General features: G+C 42.6%; 2 protein-coding genes across 4 annotated transcripts; one reads left to right on the top strand and one right to left on the bottom strand.

Moving 5' to 3' along the window:
- The first annotated feature begins 692 nt into the window (after positions 1–692).
- LOC132310385 (protein LITTLE ZIPPER 2-like) lies at positions 693–1,730 on the top strand. The gene is made up of 2 exons (XM_059808563.1): positions 693–1,136; positions 1,243–1,730. Exons 1-2 carry the CDS (start codon positions 1,033–1,035, stop codon positions 1,484–1,486), a joined length of 348 nt encoding a protein of 115 aa, XP_059664546.1. The 5' UTR covers positions 693–1,032; the 3' UTR covers positions 1,487–1,730.
- A 443-nt stretch (positions 1,731–2,173) lies between these two features.
- On the bottom strand, positions 2,174–23,685 carry LOC132307823 (uncharacterized). 3 transcript variants are annotated; one of them, XM_059805697.1, is made up of 4 exons: positions 23,170–23,685; positions 22,987–23,065; positions 20,466–20,534; positions 2,174–2,504 (listed from the first exon to the last, which is right to left on the bottom strand). In XM_059805697.1, exons 1-4 carry the CDS (start codon positions 23,493–23,495, stop codon positions 2,478–2,480), a joined length of 501 nt encoding a protein of 166 aa, XP_059661680.1. In that variant the 5' UTR covers positions 23,496–23,685; the 3' UTR covers positions 2,174–2,477. The 3 variants fall into 3 exon arrangements, with proteins under 3 accessions (XP_059661680.1, XP_059661681.1, XP_059661679.1); XM_059805698.1 differs by lacking the exon at positions 2,174–2,504 and adding an exon at positions 4,347–4,694 and having other exon boundaries at positions 23,170–23,683; XM_059805696.1 differs by lacking the exon at positions 2,174–2,504 and adding an exon at positions 4,347–4,688 and having other exon boundaries at positions 23,170–23,681.
- Between the last annotated feature and the right edge of the window lie 106 nt (positions 23,686–23,791).

Below are 23,791 nucleotides of genomic sequence, written 5' to 3' on the forward strand. Positions count from 1 at the left end.
ATGGAAGAACACACACAAATAATATATATACAGATTTATATCTAATAATAAAAAATAAAAACTCATTTATGGTATGACACATAAATACAAATATATATGTATAAATAGAATATATACTTAATGCATATGTGTTTTCATGTGCATATGTGTGTTTGGACAAACAAAAATATATATTTAAGAATAGTACTTACATGAGAGTGCTCTAATTGTAGGCTTTTCCTTTCCATTCCATTTGAAGGAATATAATCACCAAATTCCCAAAGTATCACTAAAAAAAAATAATTAAAAAGTAAAAAGTAAAAAGTAAAAATAAAAAATAAAAAAAGACAGAAATAATACTGTAATGGAATAATAGAAGCATATATGAGGAGTGAGAACACTGAGCCACGTGCACATATCTCATTATAAACTCGTTTACCATAATTTGAGTTGCATGTACAACCTTGACAAATATTATAATATACATGGATGTTCTCAATTAGGAAGTAATTCCGAATGAAGCCAAATCCTTGGCGGCAAGATTTCTGGAATGACGAAAAAGCCCTCATTTGGACGTTCCATTGGTGGATAGAAGAGGGTACAATGATCATTTTGTTAGTTGTGAAATAGAAAATGGCAGCCCTCAAGTCAGCCAAAAATGTTATGGAGGAAAGCTAGAAGGGGGCATAGATTAAAGGAGCTTTCCTTCTTCTTAGGCTTTTTCTTCATGGATATACATGGGGTTGCTGCCCGTTGCAATCATGAGTCCTCTTGCCATCATTACCCCTCTTGAAATCTCTCTCTCTCTCTCTCTCTCTCCCCACATCTCTCTCTCAAGATTTACAAACCAAGCCAGGGGCACCACATGGGTGCAGCACACATACTACAAATGCTGATATAATTGCAAGCCCACCTATTTATACATTCTCCTAACCCTCCACTCTCTTCTCAATTTCCCACTCATTCATTCCAAACCACTTTGCTGCTTCTTCTTCTTCTTCTTCTTGTATTTGTAATAGAAGAAACTTTAGAAGTAAATAAACTGCAGAAAAAATGTGTACTGGCTCCACAGAATGGTTTCCACCACCCACACTCGATTCGTCTACACGAAAACAAGGATCAAAGCGACCTAAGGTTCGAGTTCATAGGCTCAACAGGTACCATTATATATATATATATATATATACTTGTTTCTTTTGTTTGTTTGGTATTATTATTACTATTGCATGCATCGTGAAAGTGTCTAATTTGTTGAATGAACAGGAGGAAGAGAAGATCATGTGAAGAGAAGGTTGGGGAGGACATAGAACTAAAGAACTTGAAGCTATATATGGAGAACATGTCTATTTTACAAGAGAACCAGAAGTTGAGAATGAAAGCTACTCTCCTCCATCAAGAGAACCTCGCCTTGATGTCTGAGTTGCACAACAAACTCTCTCATCATTCCAATTCTGTCTCATCCACCACCACCACCACCACCACCCTTTTTCTACTTCCCAAACACTAGTATCTCTCTCTCTCATGAATTTGGTTAAATTTTAAAATAAGCAAAGTATGATGAGCTTGTCTAGCATTTTATATATTTCTGCTTGATGAATTTTTAATGTGAAATCTAATTAATGGCTACTTTCTCTGATATTCATAATTTTATGTATTAATGGGTACCCCCCTGTATTTTGTATTTTATTTGTATTGGAGGATATATTAAGATGAAGAGATTTAATTTTGCATGAAATAGTTTAATGTTTGGATGACTGTGAAACAACTATATATGACTTGTGATCAATTGAGGACCCAAGTTGTTGTCTTCACTTTCCATTTTTGGGATTGTGTTTAGGTTTATTCAAGTGAGATGATCAGGGTCTGAGCATTGGCTTTTACTTTGTGAAGATAAAGATGCAACTATATATATATATATATATATATATATAATTGCTCCTCACAGGTGTACTTGTAGGAGTCTTTTGATATGGAAAACAAAGGGCAAATGTCTGACAAAAGTGAAACCATATATAAAAAGGTTATGAATACTCTATATCAATGAATTGGAGGAACCAAACAGGACTCAAATTAAAGTTGAAGCTGATCAGAGTTTTAGTACTGTAATCTAGTTTAATTTCTGAAGGACATTTGGGAAGGCATTAGAAGTAATGACATGCAGATTATCTATCTCATCCATTTCCTCAAAACCATGTTGTATATAATTACAACCCTGTATCTGAAACATATACTTCTGATCTGGAATACAATATACAATATAAAATTAATTTTCTGCTTTTTCTTAACCCTAAAGCCTAAAGCCAATAATGGTTGGATTGTTAACACGTGAAGCAACAAAATCAGGAATGGAGACCCACGAAAGTCCTAGGGTTGTTGGCTCGAGATACTTGCTATATTATCAATTTATCATAATCATCATCATCATCATCTTCATCTTTCTTTCTGCATATATACAACCCTAATTTTTACAGCTAAAATACAGCTCGATCATACCATAGTTAAATCCACGGTTGGAAACCCCATATCTGCACATTGAATACAGATGTTCCATGCACAAATATTATTGTATATACTCATGCATTTCGAAGAAAAACTTTTTCTAAACAAATATATATCATATATATATAAACCGAATTATCAAATTAAAAATAAACTAACCAGTAGATATTGACGATATGATATCATATAAAACCTCTATAAATGTATGTACGGGTCATTTTTCTTCCGCATTATTTAATCAATGCCATTTTACTCATTTCCCAATACCTGGGACTCTGGGAGACTCGGAGTATAAACATTATATGCAAGTTGTGCCTATCCTGTTTATGATGCTCTCACATGTATATACTGTACTATATGGAAAAATGTCAGTCACTGATATCTTTAAACTTCGCTTTTTTTTTATAAAAAAAAAAAAAGAAAAAAGAAAAAAAGAAAAGGACATAAACGCCCCCTTACACTTGAATTTCATGAATCAAGTCAAGGACAATAATGTCATTTATATATATATATATATATATATACACACACACACACGCGCGCACATATAAATACTATTATAACATCCTTAAGCGCCCTTCTTCTTTGACAATGGAATGGAGAATCAAGTGGTTAAACATATTATTAACAAGCATCAAGTACATAATTGATGTTGATACTGAGAACCATCTTCCAAGGCCCCCAAAAAGATGAGTGCAAAGTCAAAATGGTGGCCTGAGTATCATAATATCATATGAATTCACACAATTCTTTCCACCCTAAAGGCATTGGAAGGAGGGAGCATCCCAATGCATTGACCTAGGAAATTAGGCCCTGGGACTATTTTGTTCCACAAAGGCTTCTCTATTTTACTATTATTCTTAACCTTCAATCCATCTTTGTGTATAACCTTGAATACAACTTTGAACCACATGGCCTACAAGGTCTACTACCTTTTCTGCATTTGCAATCAATCCACACCCTATTTCTTGCATTTCAAGATTTTTATCCAGAAATCACCAACCTAACCTAATTTCAAACCAAATGAAATTCGTAATGTTTCTGTTTTTTATTTTCCTTTCTAAATTCAGAATTCATAAAAGAATTTAATTAAAAAAAAAACAATACAAGTAGGAAGAAATGAAAACCAAAATGAATAAGACTATTTGTTCCTTGAATAATTAACAAAGAAATTCAATGTACAATCTATTGATTAAGTTCATCACTAATGCAAATAAATGAACTATTTCCACTACAATTTTTCAGGCAACATACAATGTGAATGCACTGAAATTGTTCCGCCGAATTATTTCATAATGACTCATTGACAAATTGCTGATACTAATTTATTGTATTTTGTCCAGGTACTCATCTTCCTCTAGTGTTTACTTTTTGCCTATCTTTATGTAACACATGTCAAAACCCCATTATTACAATTCATGGAAGAGTCACATTGCAAAATTTCACAACCTTCTAGACAAGTTCAAGCCATTTCAGATTGAAGTGGTCTGGTTCAATTCACACTCAATATATCAGTCAAAATAGCAATTATAGTTGACATACTTATCATAAAATAATATTAAAATTCTCAAGAAAATGTAGGACCTTGAAGGTTCAGACAACATATGTACCTGGCAACTAATATAACTCCGAAAGTCTAAATATGTAGGTGTCTTATGATGATTTATCTAAACTTTTGACTATAATATTGCAATTAGAGAAGCTACGGTCAGACCACTTGGTTGACAATCACGAGAGGAAGAATTCTCGTTTTTAGACACAGCTCAAACATGGTGACGCCTCAAAATCCTCGCAACCATATCACAACATAATGACGGGGAAAACATTTTCTTGTCTAATGGAATTATAACAAAGCATGTGCTAGTTCATAGTTTCAAATGAACTCTTTTCCCACCATAAGTAAATAAAGATTCCATCGTGTTTCATATTTTACATCTTCGGCAAAAAGTCATAAGATTGTAATCCAGTATTGTCACTTAGTCCTCAACCAATGACCATGATCTAGGTTTATATCTAGTAAGAAGAATTGATGTACCTACAACCAGAATAGGAGACAGAAACCAAGGATTCAATCACGTGAACAGTATGTACATAAAAGAGCTCTATAAATTCTTAGAATCCCCCTGTGATAATCTATAGATACGGTATGCAGCAACACACATGGTGGTGTTACCTATAACTGTCAATGCTGCTTGAAGAGCGACCAATACCTACAACTTGCAGATAAACATCAAGTCAATCCAGATGTCATCTATGGCACGAAATCAAGATAAAAGTAATGAATCAATAGGATCATATAACTATGAAAATGAAAATGCTCAACATATGCAAAAAGATAACTATGACGCTCAACAGATAAACGAAAGTTTATGAATGAAGTGGGCTACAAAACCTCCTTAAGGCCCAAAAATTATGGGTCCCCACAGAGTGGCAAGCACCTAATGAATAAGCATATCTATTTGAAGTTTGAAGGCGTGGCATATCGCAATTCAACAAGTGGACCCATCTCATACCCATTTTAAAGTGGTTCAATTAGGCCCCTCAAGCCCGTTACTAAATGGTTCAGTACCATTGAGCCGGACAGAGATACAAACTATGCTCAAGACAATTTGCTGAAAAATTAGTTCGTCAAATTTAAAATCAACAAACAAGCTGTTGATGATCGCGCCATGCTGGCTGTCCAAGTGGTGCCACCTCTGAAAATAGGCACACCTGGCCAATACTTATTTGGCATGACTCACCCCTGAAGGGACCAAGTATCCTCGAGCTACTTGTCCCGCGACTCGACTCGCTGAACGAGGAGGGGGTCGCTACCCCTCCTCGCCCAAGGACGCGCCCTGCTCCAATCAGATGGGCCCATCCTTCCTGTTCTTCCGAGGTCACTCCCTGCTAAAGCGACCTCGACGATTCCTGCTCTCCCGGAGTCACTCCCCGCCGGAGCGACCTCAAGCTTCCTGCTCTGTGAACCCCTCCCTTTACGGATAGAGGGACCTCGAGATGTTGTTGGAATGTGGCCTCGAGAGGTTAAGAAGGCAGAATCTCGGAGAAGGCCCATTCCTATACAGAGTTCGGGAATTTGAGGGTATGTGGACAGGTGGCTGAGATCCAAGGCACCACCTCGGTCCGAGGCCAATGCAAGGGGGAAAGGATATCCGATACTCGAGCTTGAGCTACGGGTAATAAAGAGAGTATTAATTACGAAAGACATTTAACAAGATTTGCATTAATTAAAGAGCGCCATTACCCCTTTGGACCGGGGGGCAAAGCACCGCGGTCCATCCGTCAATGTCCCATCTGTCTAGAGGGGGAGACCCTTAAACCCTAGGGTAAAGTCGGGCTCGCCCAAAAGACCAAGGGACATTATCCGAGGAAGTAAGCACTATAAATAAGAGCATTAATCAGCTTTTAAGAAGGCAACAACCACCACTCTAAAACTTTGAACAATCAAGCTAGAGCTCGTTGGATACCGAGATCGGCCTTCCCTTTCTTAATCTTCACTATCGAAGAGTCCCTTGTGTTGCTTAGATCTCCACTTGGATGCTGATCTCAGATCTCTTGGCTTACGTGGAACGATCTCCCCATCCTACTAAGGTCTACCTTCAACAATTTGGCGACCACAGTGGGAGGGAGCGCTTCACAGATGTCAAGCATACGTGAGATTAGCGTGCAAGAGTGTGACGTTTCTAATTTTCTACATTTTTCATTTTTCCGGTAATTCGTTGATGCAAGGGTATTTCGGTCTTTTCACGTTTTGTGTACAGGTTTTTAGTTGGGTCCATTGCACTTTGTGTATTTTAATTTATGTGGATTAAGTGGTATTTGTATGTGGTGCATTTATATGTGTGAGGTGTAAAATGGAAGAAAATGAAAAGGGAAAAGAAATTTAAAAGTGGTGGGACCCATCACTATATCAAGAGTGATCTAGAGACCACATTTCCAACCCTCATTCTCTCTCCCCGCTGAATCTCTCTCTTACTCTCTTCTTGTGCTTTTTCTTTTTCTTTTCTCTTTCAATCTTTGAATGAGGGTATCTCACTCAATACTTGGTGGATTGGAGTGCCGTTTGAGGCAAAACGGAGAGCACGGCGAGCTCTACGCGTTCATACCAACAATTTCAGCTTTGAGTATCCCCTTGGCTTTCGAAATTGGAGACCCATTTTGAGGGTTTTACACAAATTGAGGTGGGGGCCCTTAATTCATGAAATCTTGTGCTTTAGTGAGTTAATCTACTTGATTTGTGTCTTAGAATGCTTAATTATGTTAATTATAGTTTAAATTGACTTGATTGAGATATATGAACATGTGAGAATGTGTGTTAAATATGTTGTATGAAAAGCATGCTTATATGATAACCATGGAACTATGTGGATTAAATGTTTTATGTAAAGAGCATGTTTATGTGTTGATTTTCATATGCCAAAAATGTTAGAATCTTATTATATGCAGTTATGTGGTAAATCCTTTGGGAATTTTTGTGAACCATGCCTTGTTAGTTACATTTGAACTAGTCATGGGATTATGAGCATGGACATAGCATTGATGCATTCATGCACTGGCATTGGGCATGAAAAGGAAGAAATCGTTTTGAAAAGAAAAAGAAAATTTTGGGAAAGTATTTTAATGAATCGGTTTTGTGAAAACCCGGTCGCCGCGGGGGTACCAAAGGGCCGGAAGGTTAATATAGCCTAGAGGGAACTAGGGAGATTGCCTTAGTGTGGTTGAGCTAGCTGGGCCCCATAATGACGCCGCAAGGATACCAAGGGTCAGGGACACTAGCCAATCCTTCTCTCGTGTCGCTGCGGGATCACCAAAGGGCGCGTTATATTAACAGTTTACAAGTGATGGTTTTGATTTTGAAAACAGGGAGCGACATTGGCATGCATTGCATTCCCATTGCATTATGTTACTTATGTGGAGATTGATTATTATATTGTGGTTTCCTTACATGGCCTGATCCCCATTCTCACTGCTCTATTCTATGTTTGGATTCACGGGGACACAAGAAGCGTGTCTTAAGTGCTACCTACTGAGCTTTATGCTCACCCTATTATTTAATAATTTTTTTCAGGAAACGGGAAAAAAGTGGCGGATGACTTTCCACCATAGGCCTAATTTGGATTAGAAGACTTCATTTTGCTATTTTTGTATTAAGTCCCATATTTTTGTAAAATCTTAGTTTGTTATATTTAGTATAGAGATTTGTGAACTCTTGTTATTGTAACTATATTTTGGGATTGTAATTATGATAATTTGGATTAAACGGTATGTAGATGTTCCACCATGAGATGAGCCATGTTGAGGTATAATGAACGGATGGATGGGATGTTGGAGTATATTAATTGTATTATGTGTTGGGGCAGGTTGGAGGTGTTTTGAAAGGTCAGGAAGGGCCATTGCGTTTTTTTTTTTGAGCAGGTGGTTGTAGTCCCCTTTTTAGGAGAAGTCGTGCCAAATTTTTTAAAAAAAAATGGTATCAATTTAGGGTCGTTTCAAAAAGATCAGTCCACCCTCTCAGACTAGTCCCGCCCTCGGGGAAGGCTACGAGGGGTCCGTGAGTATGCCGGGGTCATACTTTCCCGGAACTAGAATCATCTATCCCGACGCTTTGGTAGAGGCCCATAATGCGTTGTCATACAGAATGGAACAGCTTGAGGGCACTCAGAAGGAGGTGGTGAGCTTGCTACGGGAGATTGTCGACAGAGGGGTATATCGGCAAGGTGCAGGCCAAGTGGTGATTTCTCTGACGGACTCACTGGGGGGCAGGTGACCCCAGGTAGTCTCGCGCGACGTGTGCAACCATCATTAGCTGAGGTGAGATATTCTACTGGCCAACGGAGACAGCCACAGGACACACCACCGCATGCTCGCCGAACTCTCTTCAGCACCCCACTCACGGCACCAACAAGACTGAACACGCCAAGCACCAGTCGAAGGGAGGTAATCCGCGGAGATAGGGGTTCGGAGGAATTTGGATGCCAGCAGGGTTTGAATCAGCAGTCACCTTATGTGACTATGGCAGATCTGCAGACGCTGTTGCAAAATGAAAAGAACATTCTGACTAAAGAATTTGCCCCCGAGCCACCATATGCGCAGTCTGTCGCGCTTCTCCCGTATCCTCCGGGGTATGTAACCCCCAAATTCAGCTAGTTCGATGGAAGAAAGGGCAATCCGCGTAAACATGTGGTACGATTTATAGAAGCCTTGGGACCTTTTGGAAACGACTACACTGTGCGGCTCAGGGAGTTCTCCAAGACTCTCACAGATAGAGCTTACAAATGGTACGTGAATCTGGAATCGGGGTCGCTCACTACCTGGAGCCAGCTCGCTACGTTATTCCACACCAAGTTTTTTCAGGCAAAAGAAAAAATGACTACTTTATCTTTGACTAAGGAAGTTCAGGGCCTGGAGAGGACTTGCTTACGTATGTACATAGATTCCACAATCGGGCTATGGAATGCTATGAAACGCATAAAGAGGAGGCGCTGGCCAAAATTTGCATACAAGGCATGCAGGGGTCCTACCGAATCCATCTTATTAACTTGAAGCTCCTTACTTTCGCTGATTTGATAGAAGCATCTCGGAATTTGGCTAGTAATCTCGCCATTTGTGCGCAAGGGGCCATGCAAGAAGAATATCGGGGCAGGCGTAGACCCCAAGTTTCAGCCGCAGACGCGCCTCCCAATAAAAGGAATATGAGGCCAGCCCACGCTTCTCGAGCAAAGAATCCGGACGAAGTGCCTCCCCCGTTCCCATGCACTCCAGAAGAAGTAGAAACCATCCTCAAGAAATGGATCCAACGTGGAGATATCAAATTGCCCGAGATTGCCCGCGACCCGCTCCAGAAGAAGTGGCCAATCCCAAGTACTGCATGTATCATCGGCATACTCGTCATCCAACCTATGATTGTTGGGCCTTGCGGAATGTTTTCCACAGAAGGATCGCCAATGGCGAGCTTATTCTCCCTCCCAGGGATGTGAGGGAGGAACCTTTCCCTATGCATGATCGAGGTGTTGCAATGATGGTGACTGGCGAAGCGGTCGCCGGGGAAGAGGCCGAGAATGGTCCTGCCCAGGTCGCGCTGGTCAAGGGAGACGACCTCAACGCGTTTCGCCTGTTAGAAACGGCCCCTGTTAAATCTATCCTCCAGAAGATGGATTTTTCTCCCCTCGCTCATAAAGAAATAGCTAAGTTTCTGTTGCTAGCGGCGAAGGAAGGCGTTAAAGAAGTTGCGTCAATCACGCCACTCCCAGTCCCGCAGAGGTCGCCTGGATCGGTCATAGTCTTTGCCGAAGAGGATAAATGCGTCCCTACCCCGCATAACAGGCCGTTATATGTTACAGCGTCGCTCAATGGAGTCGAGCTCAAACGGGCATTTTTAGACAATGGCTCGTCTCTTAATATCATGCCTTTAGAAGTCTTTCGTCGAAGTGGGCTCCCAGACGAGAAGCTTATTCAGAAACTGACTGAGATTGCTGGGTTTGGAAGCGATATCCGGAGGACCGAGGAGCACGTGAATTAGCCATTGGAAAGTTCAAAGGTCCAGTTAAGTTTCATGTCATTGACTCGGATACCTCTTATCATTTGCTCATGGACCGAGGTTGGATGCATAGGTTTGGGATTGTCTCATCTTCATACCATCAATGCATGAAAGGGTTCTGGAATGGGAAGCAGGTTACGGTCCGTTACTCCGATCAGCCGTTTACCAAAAAAGAATCCCATATGGTGGAGGCTGGATTCTTTAATGAGCTAGAGGATGTAGAGGAATCCCAGCCGCTGTTGGCTATACCTTTGCCAAAGTGGGAAAAGATAGAACAAGGAGAGAAAAAGAATGCCGGGAACGATTGCCAATCAGAAGAAGCCCGCTGTTTGCAAAAGGGTATGCCTATCTGATGGAAGGATTATCTACCGCTTATGACGGTGTTGAGGGGCACGACCTCGGGCGAAACCACGCCCCCGAGTGGAATCATGTCAGGCGGAATTACTGGACTATGAGGAGGGAGCAAAAGTGGAGCCAGCCAAGCCGGTTCGGCTTAATCAAGACGAAATGGAAGAGGTCGATCTAGCCAATGGTGGCCGCCCTCAGGTGGTCTATGTGTGTAGAAGGTTGAAAGGCGATGGGAAGGCGGCATTGATAAATTTGCTCAAGGAATTTGAAGATGTTTTTGCCTGGACGTATGAAGAAATGCCTGGATTAGATCCCCAGGTAATGGCTCATCATCTCAATGTGCGACCAGATGCACGCCCAGTCAAGCAGGCGCAAAGGAGCTTTCGTCCGGAGCTCGAGCTGCAAATCAAGGAAGAAGTGCAAAAGTTGTTGCAGGCCGGTTTCATCAAGCCTATCCAGCATCCTACGTGGTTGGCCAACGTCGTCCCAGTAAAGAAGAAAAATGGGAAGATCAAAGTCTGTGTTGACTTCAGGGATTTGAATAGGGAATACCCGAAAGATGACTTTCCACTTCCCATGATCGATAATTTGATCGACTCAACCTCAGGACATGAGATGTTTTTGTTTATGGATGGATACGGCGGATACAATCAGATAAGAATGGCGCAATGTGATGCAGAGAAGACGGCGTTTCGCACTCCCATGGGTAACTTCCATTTTACAGTCATGCCTTTTGGATTGAAAAATGCTGGGGCTACCTAGCAGCGAGCCATAATGGCTATTTTCCATGATATGTTGCATAAACAAATGGAAGATTATGTGGATGATTGGTGGTGAAGTCGCGAGCCAGAAGTGAGCACTTGGCTGACTTGAGAAGCGTCTTTAAAAGGTGTCGAAAGTATAAGCTGAGAATGAATCCGTTGAAATGCGCCTTTGGAGTAGAGGCTAGGCGATTCTTGGGTTTTATAGTGCATTGGCAGGGCATTGATGTCGAGCAAAGCAAAGTTCGGGCCATTTTGGAGATGCCCCTTCCCCGCTCTCTTAAACAACTCAAGAGTTTGGTAGGACGGGCTTCGTACCTACGGCGGTTTATACCGGCTCTTGCCGAAGTCACACATGTCTTTGGTAGCCTAATGAGGGGAAGGTCTGAGTTTAGATAGAACGTGTGACCCATTGCGGTATTTGCTTTCGCGACCAATTATTTCAGGACGAGTGGCGCGGTGGCTCTTGGCGTTGGCAGAGTTTGACATTCAATGCCTCACACCCCGTACCATCCTAAGCCAGGCCATAGCAGATCTAGTAGCTCAATTTCCTGCTGGCAACTTTGAGCCAGTGTGTGATGATCTTCCATATGATGAGTTTGAGTCGGTTTGTTGTGCGGACAAGGATGTGATGTGGAAATTGTCATTTGATGGGTCATCAACCTCTACGGGAGGAGGCGCGGGGGTAGTGTTGACTCCCAAAGTAGGGAAAGCCCAAAATCTTTCTTATAAGCTCACTTTCGGATGTTCAAATAATACGGCGGAATATAAGGCCTTAGTGCTTGGTCTTTTTGGAGCACGGGAGGCTAAGGTCAAGCGGTTGCATGTTCAAGGGGACTCAAACTTAGTGGTGAGGCAGTTAGACGGTTCCTATGCTATCAAAGAGCCAGCCTTGGTGGCATATAGAACTCATGCACCCCGTATAACTCATGCACCCCGAACAGCCAATCGACATCCGGATGCCTTGGCTACACTGGCATCCAAAGTTGAGATTGCGGGAGAATCGGTGGACATCCGCATTCATAAGAAAAACGAGTCCTGCTTGTACGATGCAGAATTTGCTGGCCAAGAAAGCAAGGATGACTGGCAAACTCCGTATTAGTCACAATTGAAGGGGCTGACGGGTGGAATTCATTTGTTGGAACTCAAAAATTTCACATTGTATTTAGGGGTATTATATTTCAAAACGCCTGGTGGAACTTTGGCAAGATGTGTCGGGAGTCTGGAGGCTAGCCAAGTGCTGACTGAAATTCATAAGCACACGTGTGGCGACAATTCCTTGAGCTTGTATCGGAGGGTGCAAAGACAGGGATACTACTGGCCGACAATGGCGAAAGACGCAGCGGCTATACAGAAAGCATGTACAAAATGTCAAGAACTGCTCGAGGAAGCCCAGTGTGTGGCTAGTGTTGAAGAAGACTGGAGACGGAAATATGTGGAATATCTTGAAAAGCGGTCGCTCCCGCGGGACCGCGAGGAGGCCGTTCTGATAAAAAGGGAAGCAAGACGATTTTTCATATGCAATGGTGAATTGATGAGACGAGGCTTCGATGGCAGAGCCAAGAGATTTGTAGGCCCTGCAGAAGCTTGTGAGGTGCTGAAACAGGCTCATGAAGACGAGCACCAAGGTTGGAAGAAGCTGCATAATCGTATTATACAGTTGGGTTACTATTGGCCCACAATGCAGATGGACAGCAAGAGGCATGCCCAAAAGGGCTGGGAATGTCAAATTCATAGCCACAGCATTCATGCCTCGGCAGTAGAGTTGCATTCTACACAGGCCCCCTGGCCATTTCACACTTGGGCCATAGACTTAATAGGCCCAATTTCGCCAAAGTCTAAGAAGAGGAAATGGATACTCGTGGCGACGGAAATTTTCACTAAATGGGTCAAGGCAGTGGCCTTATCAGTGGCGACAGGGCAAGTGGTGGCGAATTTCATCAAGGAAAATATCATATGCCGCTTTGGCATACCTCAAGTTATCTTGTCTGACAATGGGACCCCCTTTGTTAACAGCAGAGTCCGCGCACTTCTACAAAGGTACCAGGTGACCCATCGTAAATCCACACCATATTACCCCAAAGGTAATGGACAGGCGAAAGCGACCAACAAGACCCTCTTGCGGATCCTAAGTAGAACGCTGAAGGAGCAACATGACATATGGGCGGAGCAGTTTCCCCTCGCGCTTTGGGCTTACTGAACTACTATTAGGGGTGCTACTAACGCGACACCATTCTCTTTGGTTTATGGCGCTGAGGCTGTTCTCCTAGTTGAGATGGCAGTCCCTCTCGGAAGTCTTGCTGAGCAAAGCCAGGTTCAAATTAACTCCAGAACTGGAGAATTCGAAGGCTTGCAAGAACAAAGAGAACATACGAGGAACAGACTCAACAGTTTATCAAAGGAGGATAGCTCGAGCATACAACGCCACTGTCAGACCTCGAGCATTTCAGGAAGGGGATCTGGTATTGAAATCAGCAGTACACGTGATAAGAAACCTATCGGCACCTAAGTTTACCCCAAAATGGGAGGGCCCCTTTGAGATCAGGGCCGCTAATGATAGCGGATATTATGAGATCGGAAGAATTGGTAGCAACAAAATTCTGGGCTCGTTCAATGCCAAGTGGTTAAAGAAATATTATGTTTAAATTTCAGACAATCTCCCTGGAGGTCTTATATTTGTAAGGGGCTGTTAAAGCCTCGTCCCTATTCTTTTGAAAATAAAATGTACTGAATAGGGCCGAGGGACTCTATATTTCCCAAGATTACTGCTATACATGGTTTTGTTTTTTTGTTGTCCCTGTGGCCACCTCCTCTCTGATCGAGGTCGTCAAATGACAAATGCAAATTATGCAAACTCCTGGACTAAAGATAATTTATGGCATTTGACATTATAATCTGGCAAATATATATATATATATATATATATATATATATATATATATATATATATAATTCCCATTCCATAACAAACTATGAGTTTCGTAAAAGTACACAGTCCATTAGAGTTTAAACAAGGCAACATGGCTATTCTTGACCGAAATAAATATACAACTTTTCAAAAAAATCAATCAAGGTAGCTCGCTTAAATTGAGGGTGGCAAGACCAAGCAATGACTGTTTGCGTTCGACCTCGCTATCCAGAGAGGCGATGCGTTGCTCCCTTACAGTTACTTGCTCCTGTAACTCGACCAAGCGAGCCTTCTCGAAATGAAGCGCTTGCCTCTCCTCTTCCGCTCGATCATGAAGGTCTTTAATCTCCTCCACCATCTTTTCTCGCGCTTCAAAGGCTTTTAACCGCGCAAGTATATCCTCGGCCCAACCCACCTCGACTTAGGCCCTTTTTAAATTGGCGAGAAGCCGGTCTAAAGAATCAAGCTCTTCTCCACTTAAAGATTTTACTCTGGCCTCGCAGAGGGTCACGGTTAGTTTGCATAGGGTCTTGTGCACAAAGTCCAAAAAGAAAGGTATTGCCCCCTCGAGGTTCCCAAAGGTTTGGGGATGCTTGGCCTTTACCTAGTCTAAGACTCTGGCCTCATCTGCGGAAAGAATTGTCCCACCCCACGATACGAGCGAGGGAGCATTCACAGTTTGTTCTGGCCTTGCAACGGTCCCTTCATTACTGCCCTCGTTTGATGGATGATCTCTTCTCTCAATCGTATTCTTGTTGAAGGCTGGTTCGATCGAATCATCCCCGACTGCCCTCGAGTCAGTTGACCCCGAGGCCCTACCCTTGGAGGATTCATTAGAGTTTGAACTTCTTAAGTCATCCAGACTATCCTCTTCAGGAGGGGGAAGAGATTTGATAGCCGTGTCTACCATCTGCTGCAGCTCGGTAATCGGCTCCCGAGGCAACACATGGGTAACCTCGACCGAGTCCGAATCGCTACCTTCCCCTTCGCGGCTAGAATGGTCATCTTCGGAATTTGCAACGACCTCGGCCACATCAGATGCAACTGCCTCGGCATTTGCAACGAAAAGGGAAAGACTATAGGACTTATGTTCTTATAATCTTAAAAGAGGGGGAGGTAAGAAAACGTAAACCTCAATTTAAAAAAAAAAAGAGGGGGGGGGGGGGGGGGGGGGGGGGATACTTGCATTAGATGGTGAGTAACGGGGACTTCGTTCGAAATTAAAGGTACCCATGGCAGGGTCCGCTTCAGTATTTATCTCACCCGTGTTTTCATCAAATCGGCCTAAACCCATTGCTAAGGGAATCAGCTCCTTCCCCATCCCAAGCCGCGAGCGCCGGGGGGGGGGGGGGGGGGGGGGGGGGAGATCAGGTCGGATGATAAGATCGCTCTCGCTACTTGCTCAGGATCCTCAATAACACTCACAAGAGTATGCAGGGGGTCGGAAGGAATGTCCAGACCAGCACGAGCTTTAGAAGCATGGGCTGTGTCCTCGATAGGTACAACGGCGATAGAGGCTTCCTCGGAAGGAGCAGGGCAGGTTCTCGCACTTAAGGAAACCCCAGCGCGAGTCAATGGGCGAGAAACGCCAGTGGGAACGGTAAAAGTCTTGACAATGGAAGTGTCTTTCGAGGTGGCCTAAAAATAATAATAATAATAATAATCATCATAATAATAGAATAAGGATGAAGCGCGAGGACTAGGGATACTAAGGGAGTTGGAAGTGAGATGTATTTACCTTGGCTCGTTTTGAGGGAGCAGTCGCGGGCACAAATGTGCTGACATCCCGGTCGAGCTTGCGTTTGTCTCGACGGGCTTTGGTAGCTTGGAGGGCTATCACGGGAGCGGTAGTATCTGGCAAAGCCAGAGGGGATAAATTCGCCGTACCACAAGGCTTACCGCGCGCGGTTATGAAAGTGTTCTTAAAAGGTTGAAACGAGGTGTCGCCCTTTAATATAGAACGAGCAGGAACAGGGATTGGCGCGCTGCTTATGAACTGCCTAAAAGAAATTATCACCTCCTTCCAATATGATCTCGTCTTTGCAGCCCATCGCCCCATCCTCAAAGTAGCAGGGACGTGAAGAATTTGGTGATTTCCCAAGAGTTCCGCTTCCTCTGAGTCAAGAAAACGAGAAAAGCCCGAGGCATATGTGTTGTGGTCCTGGCGAGCTCCATAGCCGTAATCCCGAGAAAGGCCCTGTTCATACCCAAATTGTCGAGCTACCCTGTGGGGATTGTAGACTTTTCCTACCCCAGAGTGAGGAGGGAATAGAGCAGGAAGGTAGCCTGGTAAAGACATGGCAAGGATGGTCAATGCTGGAGTGCACCTCAGAGACCTGCCTGAAATGATCATGCCGTCCTTTGAAGCACAACAATCAACACGAGGGCCGTGAATATAAGGGCGAGCCACGAAGCAACTCTCCCTGTCAATGTACTCGGCCAGCTTTTTCTTCGTACTATGCTTATGCCACTGAGCAGACCGTTTTAGGCCACTGTCTCGAGGTAGCGTGTCAGGGCGAGGACCATACTTTGGGAAATGCTCGAACAAGAACATTTGAAGGAAAATTGCGTTAACAGGAGAGACCACACTCATACGACCCACAGAGCGCTCCATACGAGCATATGCTAAGTCGAGCTCGTGGTAAAGTGTACCCAGGAATAGCGCGGCCAAGGGAAAACTTTTGCCGTAAGCTAATCTGACAGCCAAAGGGATGAGGTCGGGGCAAGGCCCATCATCAAGAGGGCCTGGAAAGATGAATCTAGACAACCAAGACAAGAGGAAGGCAGCGAGGCGAGCTGAGTCCTTGCACTTGGGACCACTGAAGGATTCCTCTCCTTCTTAGCCCCCGGCGGGGGGGGCGGGGGGAGTCTCGAAAGTAATAACGGAGGAGTGACACAAAAGTGCACTTCTTTCCTGTTTCTGGAAACTCCTTGTGAAGACCATCATCTTGATAGCGCGAGGCAATCTTCCCCGCAGAGGTAAGGCCCCCCTGAAGCTTCGCCGCAAGCTTAACCTCATCTTCAGGGATGGACCAAGAGCTAGGGTCGTGCTCACCAAACACGTTCAAACACATAAGCTGGACCACGTCTTCCAAAGTAGGGGTAAATTCCCCCCAAGAGGTAACAAAGGTGTGGGTATCTCAACTCCACCGAGACAAGAGGAGCGCAAGGTCGTAAATGTCTCGCGGTATGGTCAGTTCCCAGGTGTTGCGAATAGCGTCTGTAATTTTTCAAAAACTGCAAGATTTTGGAAAACTCGACATCAGACAGGATGGCATCTGTCCATGAGTCCCACCCGCGTCCGCGACCAGTCTGACTCGTAAAAGCAAGACTCGAGTGAGGGAAGTCGTCGCGCTCTACCCTTAATCGCAAAATCGAGCTAGGCTGGATGGGAACTCCAGTGGATGCATAGGGCTCGCCCTCAAACAGAAAAGTGCCCTCTTGAACCTCGTCCACCTCACTCAGCATGTCACTATTCGCCCAAAAGGTATAATTCGAACCAAAATAAGGGGCAACTCGCCATTCGGCCAAAGGAGGGACATCGGGAACATCATCGCGAGCTGTCATGACTCTTAACTAAAAAAAAATTCTTTTGAGGAGAGGGCTTTGAGTGTTCTTTATGCCTTGGATAAATGAAGTATGGCTTAAATAGTTAGGGATTGGGCATCCCAAACGCCGCGCCCCTGACAAATGAAAAGAAGTACCTCGAAAGTCGAAACGCCATGATCTGACATACTAATAAAAAGTCGACACGTGGATCGGGGAAGTCGAGGCGATGTGACCCCTCGATTCCAAGGCATAATTATAACAATATAAAATAAAGAGTAAAGCTTTAATGGCTTACTCAAGCTCCCCTCTCGGCGACCTCGAGCAGGGGGGCAAAATGTTGATGATCGCGCCATGCTGGCTATCCAAGTGGCGCCACCTCTGAAAATAAGCACACCTGGCTAATACTTATTTGGCATGCCTCACCCCTGAAGGGACCAAGTATCCTCGAGCTACTTGTCCTGCGACTCGACTCGCTGAAGGAGGAGGGGGTCGCTACCCCTCCTCGCCCAAGGACGCGCCCCGCTCTAATTGGATAGGCCCATCCTTCCTGTTCTTCCGAGGTCACTACCTGCTAAAGCGACCTCGACGATTCCTGCTCTTCCGTGGTCACTCCCCGCCGGAGTGACCTCGAGCTTCCTGCTCTGTGAACCCCTCCCTTTACGGATAGAGGGACCTAGAGATGTTGTTGGAATGTGGCCTTGAGAGGTTAAGAAGGCAGAATCTCGGAGAAGGCCCATTCCTATACAGAGTTCGGGAATCTGAGGGTATGTGGACACGTGGCTGAGATCCAAGGCACCGCCTCGGTCCGAGGCCAATGCAAGGGGGAAAGGATATTCGGTACTCGAGCTCGAGCTACGGGTAATAAAGAGAGCATTAATTACGAAAGACATTTGACAAGATTTGCATTAATTAAGGAGCGCCATTACCCCTTTGGACTGGGGGGCAAAGCGCCACGGTTCATCCGTCAACATCCCATTTGTCTAGAGGGGGAGACCCGTAAACCCTAGGATAAAGTCGGGCTCGCCCAAAAGACCAAGGGACATTATCCGAGGAAGTAAGCACTATAAATAAGAGCATTAATCAGCTTTTAAGAAGGCAACAACCACCACTCTAGAACTTTGAACAGTCAAGCTTGAGCTTATTGGATACCGAGATCGACCTTCCCTTTCTTAATCTTCACTATCGAAGAGTCCCTTGTGTTGCTTAGATCTCCACTTGGATGCTGATCTCAGATCTCCTGGCTTACGTGGAACGATCTCCCCATCCTACTAAGGACAACCTTCAACACAAGCTAATCACATAACTGTAACACAGGAAGGCACCCATGGACTGAATGCTTCAAATGTAATCCGGGAAGATGCTCTGCTATAGAGATCAATCTCTACGGCCCTAGGCAAGGGCTCCTGATGGTTTGGTAAATACAAATCCCAGCATTGTTATTGAACTGATTTAAGGGTTATAATTTCTCCCATAAATAAAGCAGACACCTGAGTTCATCCTTTGGGAAATCTCAATTTTGCCTAAGAGAAGCAAACAGATACAGAGACTTTCTTGCCAATGAAGAAAACCTCAACCTCCAGAGTTTGCTTCTTCTAACAAGAACCCCCAAGTGCTCACCCTAACTTCTCAAAGAAGAAATCAATGGAGTTGTCCTCCTGGGAGTGTAGCCCCCTTGGCAAATAGAAAAGAAGAAAAGCTCACGTCTTTTTGCGAATGCCTTCCGTGGCAAGGAAGAAAACCCCATTAATTATAATAGTTTGGTCCCAAGATTTGATATATACCATGGAAAGCCCTGCCAAAGAGGTTGGTGTTACGGGCTTCCTAGGTCAACCACTGCAACATATAATAATCAATAAATTTTGCCTCTCATACAAGCTCCTAGAAAGTTGTTACCATTTAGCTGTTACAAAATAAAAGCTTGCCAACATCACTTATAAACAGACTTCCTGTCATATCACTCGTATGGTGATATAATAGGGACGGAGCCAGAATTATTCATTTGGGGTAAACTAGTAATATGGAATTAAATTAAAAAAATTATAAAATAATTGTATTTATTTTTCTTTACTTTTGATGTATTATATGCTAAAAATTTCTCTAAGCTAAATCCTTATGACCTTTAGATGTTAAGAGGCTGACCTCACAATAATGGTGCATGGAATAGCAACATTATCAGACATCTTCACAGGTGTGCCATGTTGGTCCCTTAATGGTTCACACATGCAAACCCTTGATCCTCGACTTCACCTTAGGCTAAGGCTATCTTCATAACCACAAATCCCCCACCGCACATTGATTTTCTCCTGCTCCTATTATTATCTCGACCTCTATCTACATCACCTCTCTCCGTGTCATCTTGGCCTCCATCTAAGCCGCCTTCAAGAGTATGCACCCTAGTATCTTATGCATGATTGGGTCAGGATCAGGGTCCATTGAGTTCCTTGAACTCTCCAAGTTTTTATCGCATTCCCCTTTTAGATCCTAGGATTTTGTGTCTTGAAGGCCAAAATGAAGATCACTGAGGCAAATTTTCAACCAGGCTTCTCCACTCAAGTGTTTCACTGCATGTTCCAGCCATCATCAGTTGTCCTCCGAACCCCTAAGACTCCCGCAAAATAGTGGGCTCCCCTATCTCATGGCACAGTTCTAATAAGATAAAGAAGATGCAGTGACCTCCACATTCCTTGCTACAGCAAAGGAATATATCCATATAGCATATGTGTCACACAACTACTTAACCTTGTATTAATTTGCATGTGATTCTATATGAGTATTTATCAAAATTCTAACATTTAAACTTCTTCAAAAATATTATTCATTAGGAAAAATGTTTGAACTTAATATTTTGATCGCAAGTTCTGAAAAGGAATTCAGTTCTTCTCACCTCAAGAGCCTCGGAGTTATAAAAGAAATGCCATGTGCATGCACAAAACGCTCCACCAAGTAGGGGTACCTAAACCAGTGAACACAATATATAAAGAATGAGTAGGTAGAGGAAGTTATAATTTGAAATTAAATTCAGTAGGTAGAGGAAGTAATAATTTGAAACGAGATACCTATAAGAAGTTACTTTACTGTTCTATCATTGGCAATTTAAAAGCATCATTGCATATCTTATGTAATTTTATACATTTAACTGAGCATAATTTGCAATCAGTAAACAATTAAGATATTCATGGCTCCTTTTGAAAGTAAATCCACTAAAATGAAATAATTTTTCCCAACTAAATTAAGTTATGCTTTACATTCTGTCACTCGAAGAGATTTAACCTAGGGAAAGCCATACGCACAATGTTTCAAGCTATATTATTAGATTTAGCAGACCAAGAGAAATCGTAAAAATCTGTTACATGGACTCTTCTATTCCCCTCAACATATTCATGCCAACACAACAAGACATGGATACGGGATATGTTTCTGACACATGTATCCAAATGGAATAGTTGAATCCTCTACATACAATGATGGAAGAAGAAATTCCAAACTTGATAATAAATATCTCAGATAGATGCAATCCCTTTTTTCACCATATTTCATTTAATTTAAATTATAGTTGAGTATATTTTTATAGAATAACAACATTTTTATAGAATAACCCTTAAACCCTAACATTCTTGCCATGAAAAAATAAAATAAAATAATTAACATTATACGATCCGCTATTATATAGAATATATGTCCTTAAGTGTGCAAGACATAATTTAGCAAAAAAAAAAAAAGGTGTGCAAGACATGTCCATATACCCTTACACACATTTTGGACACAGTTAAACCAAGTTCTCATATCATAATATCTAGGATTTAAGGACGCCTGAAACTTAGACATATACCCATATTCGATACCTGTATGCGAGTCCATGACTCCATGTAACATAAAGAAGGCCATATTTTTAATTGTCGCATGTGAAATTCCATTTTTTCTAGGTGTGTATTGTATGGACTTCATGTGGAGGTTGATCACTTGCTTTGGGGTTGTAACTATTCTGGAGAACTGTGATGCTGCCTTGCTGATGTTCTGAAGTGGAAAGTACAGAGATCTGATTCTATTTTGGGAGTGGTTCATGCTTTTGCTCAGCAATTTACAGTCAAGAACCAGAGACACAAATTGTTTAACATGGTGTTTACAACCACACTTTACTACATATGGTCTGAAAGAAATGGAAGAATCCATGGATATGCTCCTAGAGTGCCTGCCTTGCTTGTTATGACATGGCCACAATCACTGCTCATTTTTCGGTGGCCATTAATGTTGGTTCACTTTGCAACTGTTTTACTGCCCACCCACTTTGCTTTTGCATTTTTTCTTACCATAGTGTCTTGATTCAAGGCTATATTTAAGGAAAGATGTCTCCTATCTTCAGCTATAAATAGGAACGAAGAAGATGAAGGCAAAAAACACAAAAACACACAAGCTCAATAGCTCAGACAAAGAGCAGAGCAGAGTGAGAGATAAGAGAGGAAGAAAAAGAGAGAAATACAGTGTGAGTATTTTTCAGAGAGTGAGCAAGAAAACACAAAGTGTATTTTTCAGAAGAGAGAGACACACGATGTATGCGTGTGTGGGATCTGCTGATCCACATCTTGTAATTACTCAGCAGATATAGTGAATTTCTGGTGCGCGCCGTGGACGTAGGCATAATTGGCCGAACCACATATAATTCTTGTCTTGTGTTTCTGTGCATGTTATTGTGAGTATTGACCCCAGGGTCCTAAAGAAATTAGTTGTGTCTAATTTCCTAACATTGCTAACCAAATGTATTGTGTGGGATGTCTTGGGGGTAAGCCTCCAAGATGTCATATGATAGGCTAGTTTTAGTTGAGTTTCTGTGCAGCAAGGGTATGCCCTTGCTTTTTTTGTTCTCCCTTTGGTTTATGGGCTTTTCCATGTGAGGGTATGCCCTCATTGTTGTAATTGTACAAAATTTCTTTATCTATAAAATTTTCCTCCACTCAGGAAAAAAAATAAATTGTTATGATGATGATCTTTGATGACTCATATTACTTTCCAAAGATTCCATTTTGCAATTACCCATTCCAGAAATTAAAGCTGTGATTTCAAATGCTATGGCAACCTGAATGGGATGAATTTCATCCAATGCTCATCCATGAGATCGCTGCCAGATATGACGTGATATTTACACGCAGAGAGTGAAGAAAATTTGACAACGTACCATTCTTAATGTCGTGGCAGCTTAACAAAAAATAAATTATTAAGCAATGAAGTGGTATTGATGAACACTTCCTATAAATCTTGGACAAAATATAAAATTTCATCACCAGACACAGACTTGTTTAAACATAAATGACAATACACAAAAAATGAAGGCAAAAATAGCAATCATAAATTAGAAACAATGAATGACATGTGAACTGAACAAAATGAATAAGGCTGAGAAGAAGACTCACCATACCCCAAGAGAGGCCCTTCCATGATTCATACCCAGATTTCTCCCCATATTGCCACACCAATGCCATTGCCGTTATCCTTCCAAATGAAGAATTCCAAAATTAGCAAAACAACTTCAACTTTGAATATATATATATATATATATATATATGTCGAGAAATAAACAGAGTGAGTCTTTTCACCATTCTACGACGCTGGAGACATGAATAGCCCAGGTGGGCAATGAGAGCGCATTTGCGGGTTCGTCGAGTTGCAAAGAAGAACCCAACAATGGCAATTGAGCAGCAGTGGCGGATCCCACTAGGGTTAGCGCAAACCCAGCTCCCAAAAGAGCAGCTATGGCTTTTTTGTTCTGAAATATAGCATTGATGATGATGGGTTTTAGCGTATGGTTTCGTTGAGTTGCAGCTTCACGGTATGGTGATGTGATGGGAAATGAAAGATGGGTTTGTGTGGGTTTTCGAGGAGAAATGGGTATTGAAGAAAACAGGAAGGTTGGGGACGACATAGTTTGGTTTTTGCTCCGGATAATTTTTGGAGTCCGCGTCAGACGAGCAAGTGAGGTCCAATTCCAAAGCAGATTTGCAGGTGGCTGATTTCGAAATTTGCTAATAGATTGAGGCCGTTTTGCTAATAAAAGTTTATACTACTTCTGGACGGAAATAAAAGGAAAGGAAAGAAATGGAGAGAAAATAAATGAAAATGAGAGGAAGGAATTAATATCCTCAAATTAAATAGAAAGGAAAAGTGAAGAAGACTGAAAAAAAATAAAAATAAAAAATTAATGAGAGCTGTTTATACATG

This window comes from Cornus florida, unplaced genomic scaffold, assembly GCF_030987335.1.
Source record: "Cornus florida cultivar Cherokee Brave unplaced genomic scaffold, ASM3098733v1 CherokeeBrave_3.0.0_Hap2_Chr05, whole genome shotgun sequence".
In the NCBI taxonomy this organism is placed as follows: Eukaryota; Viridiplantae; Streptophyta; class Magnoliopsida; order Cornales; family Cornaceae; genus Cornus; species Cornus florida.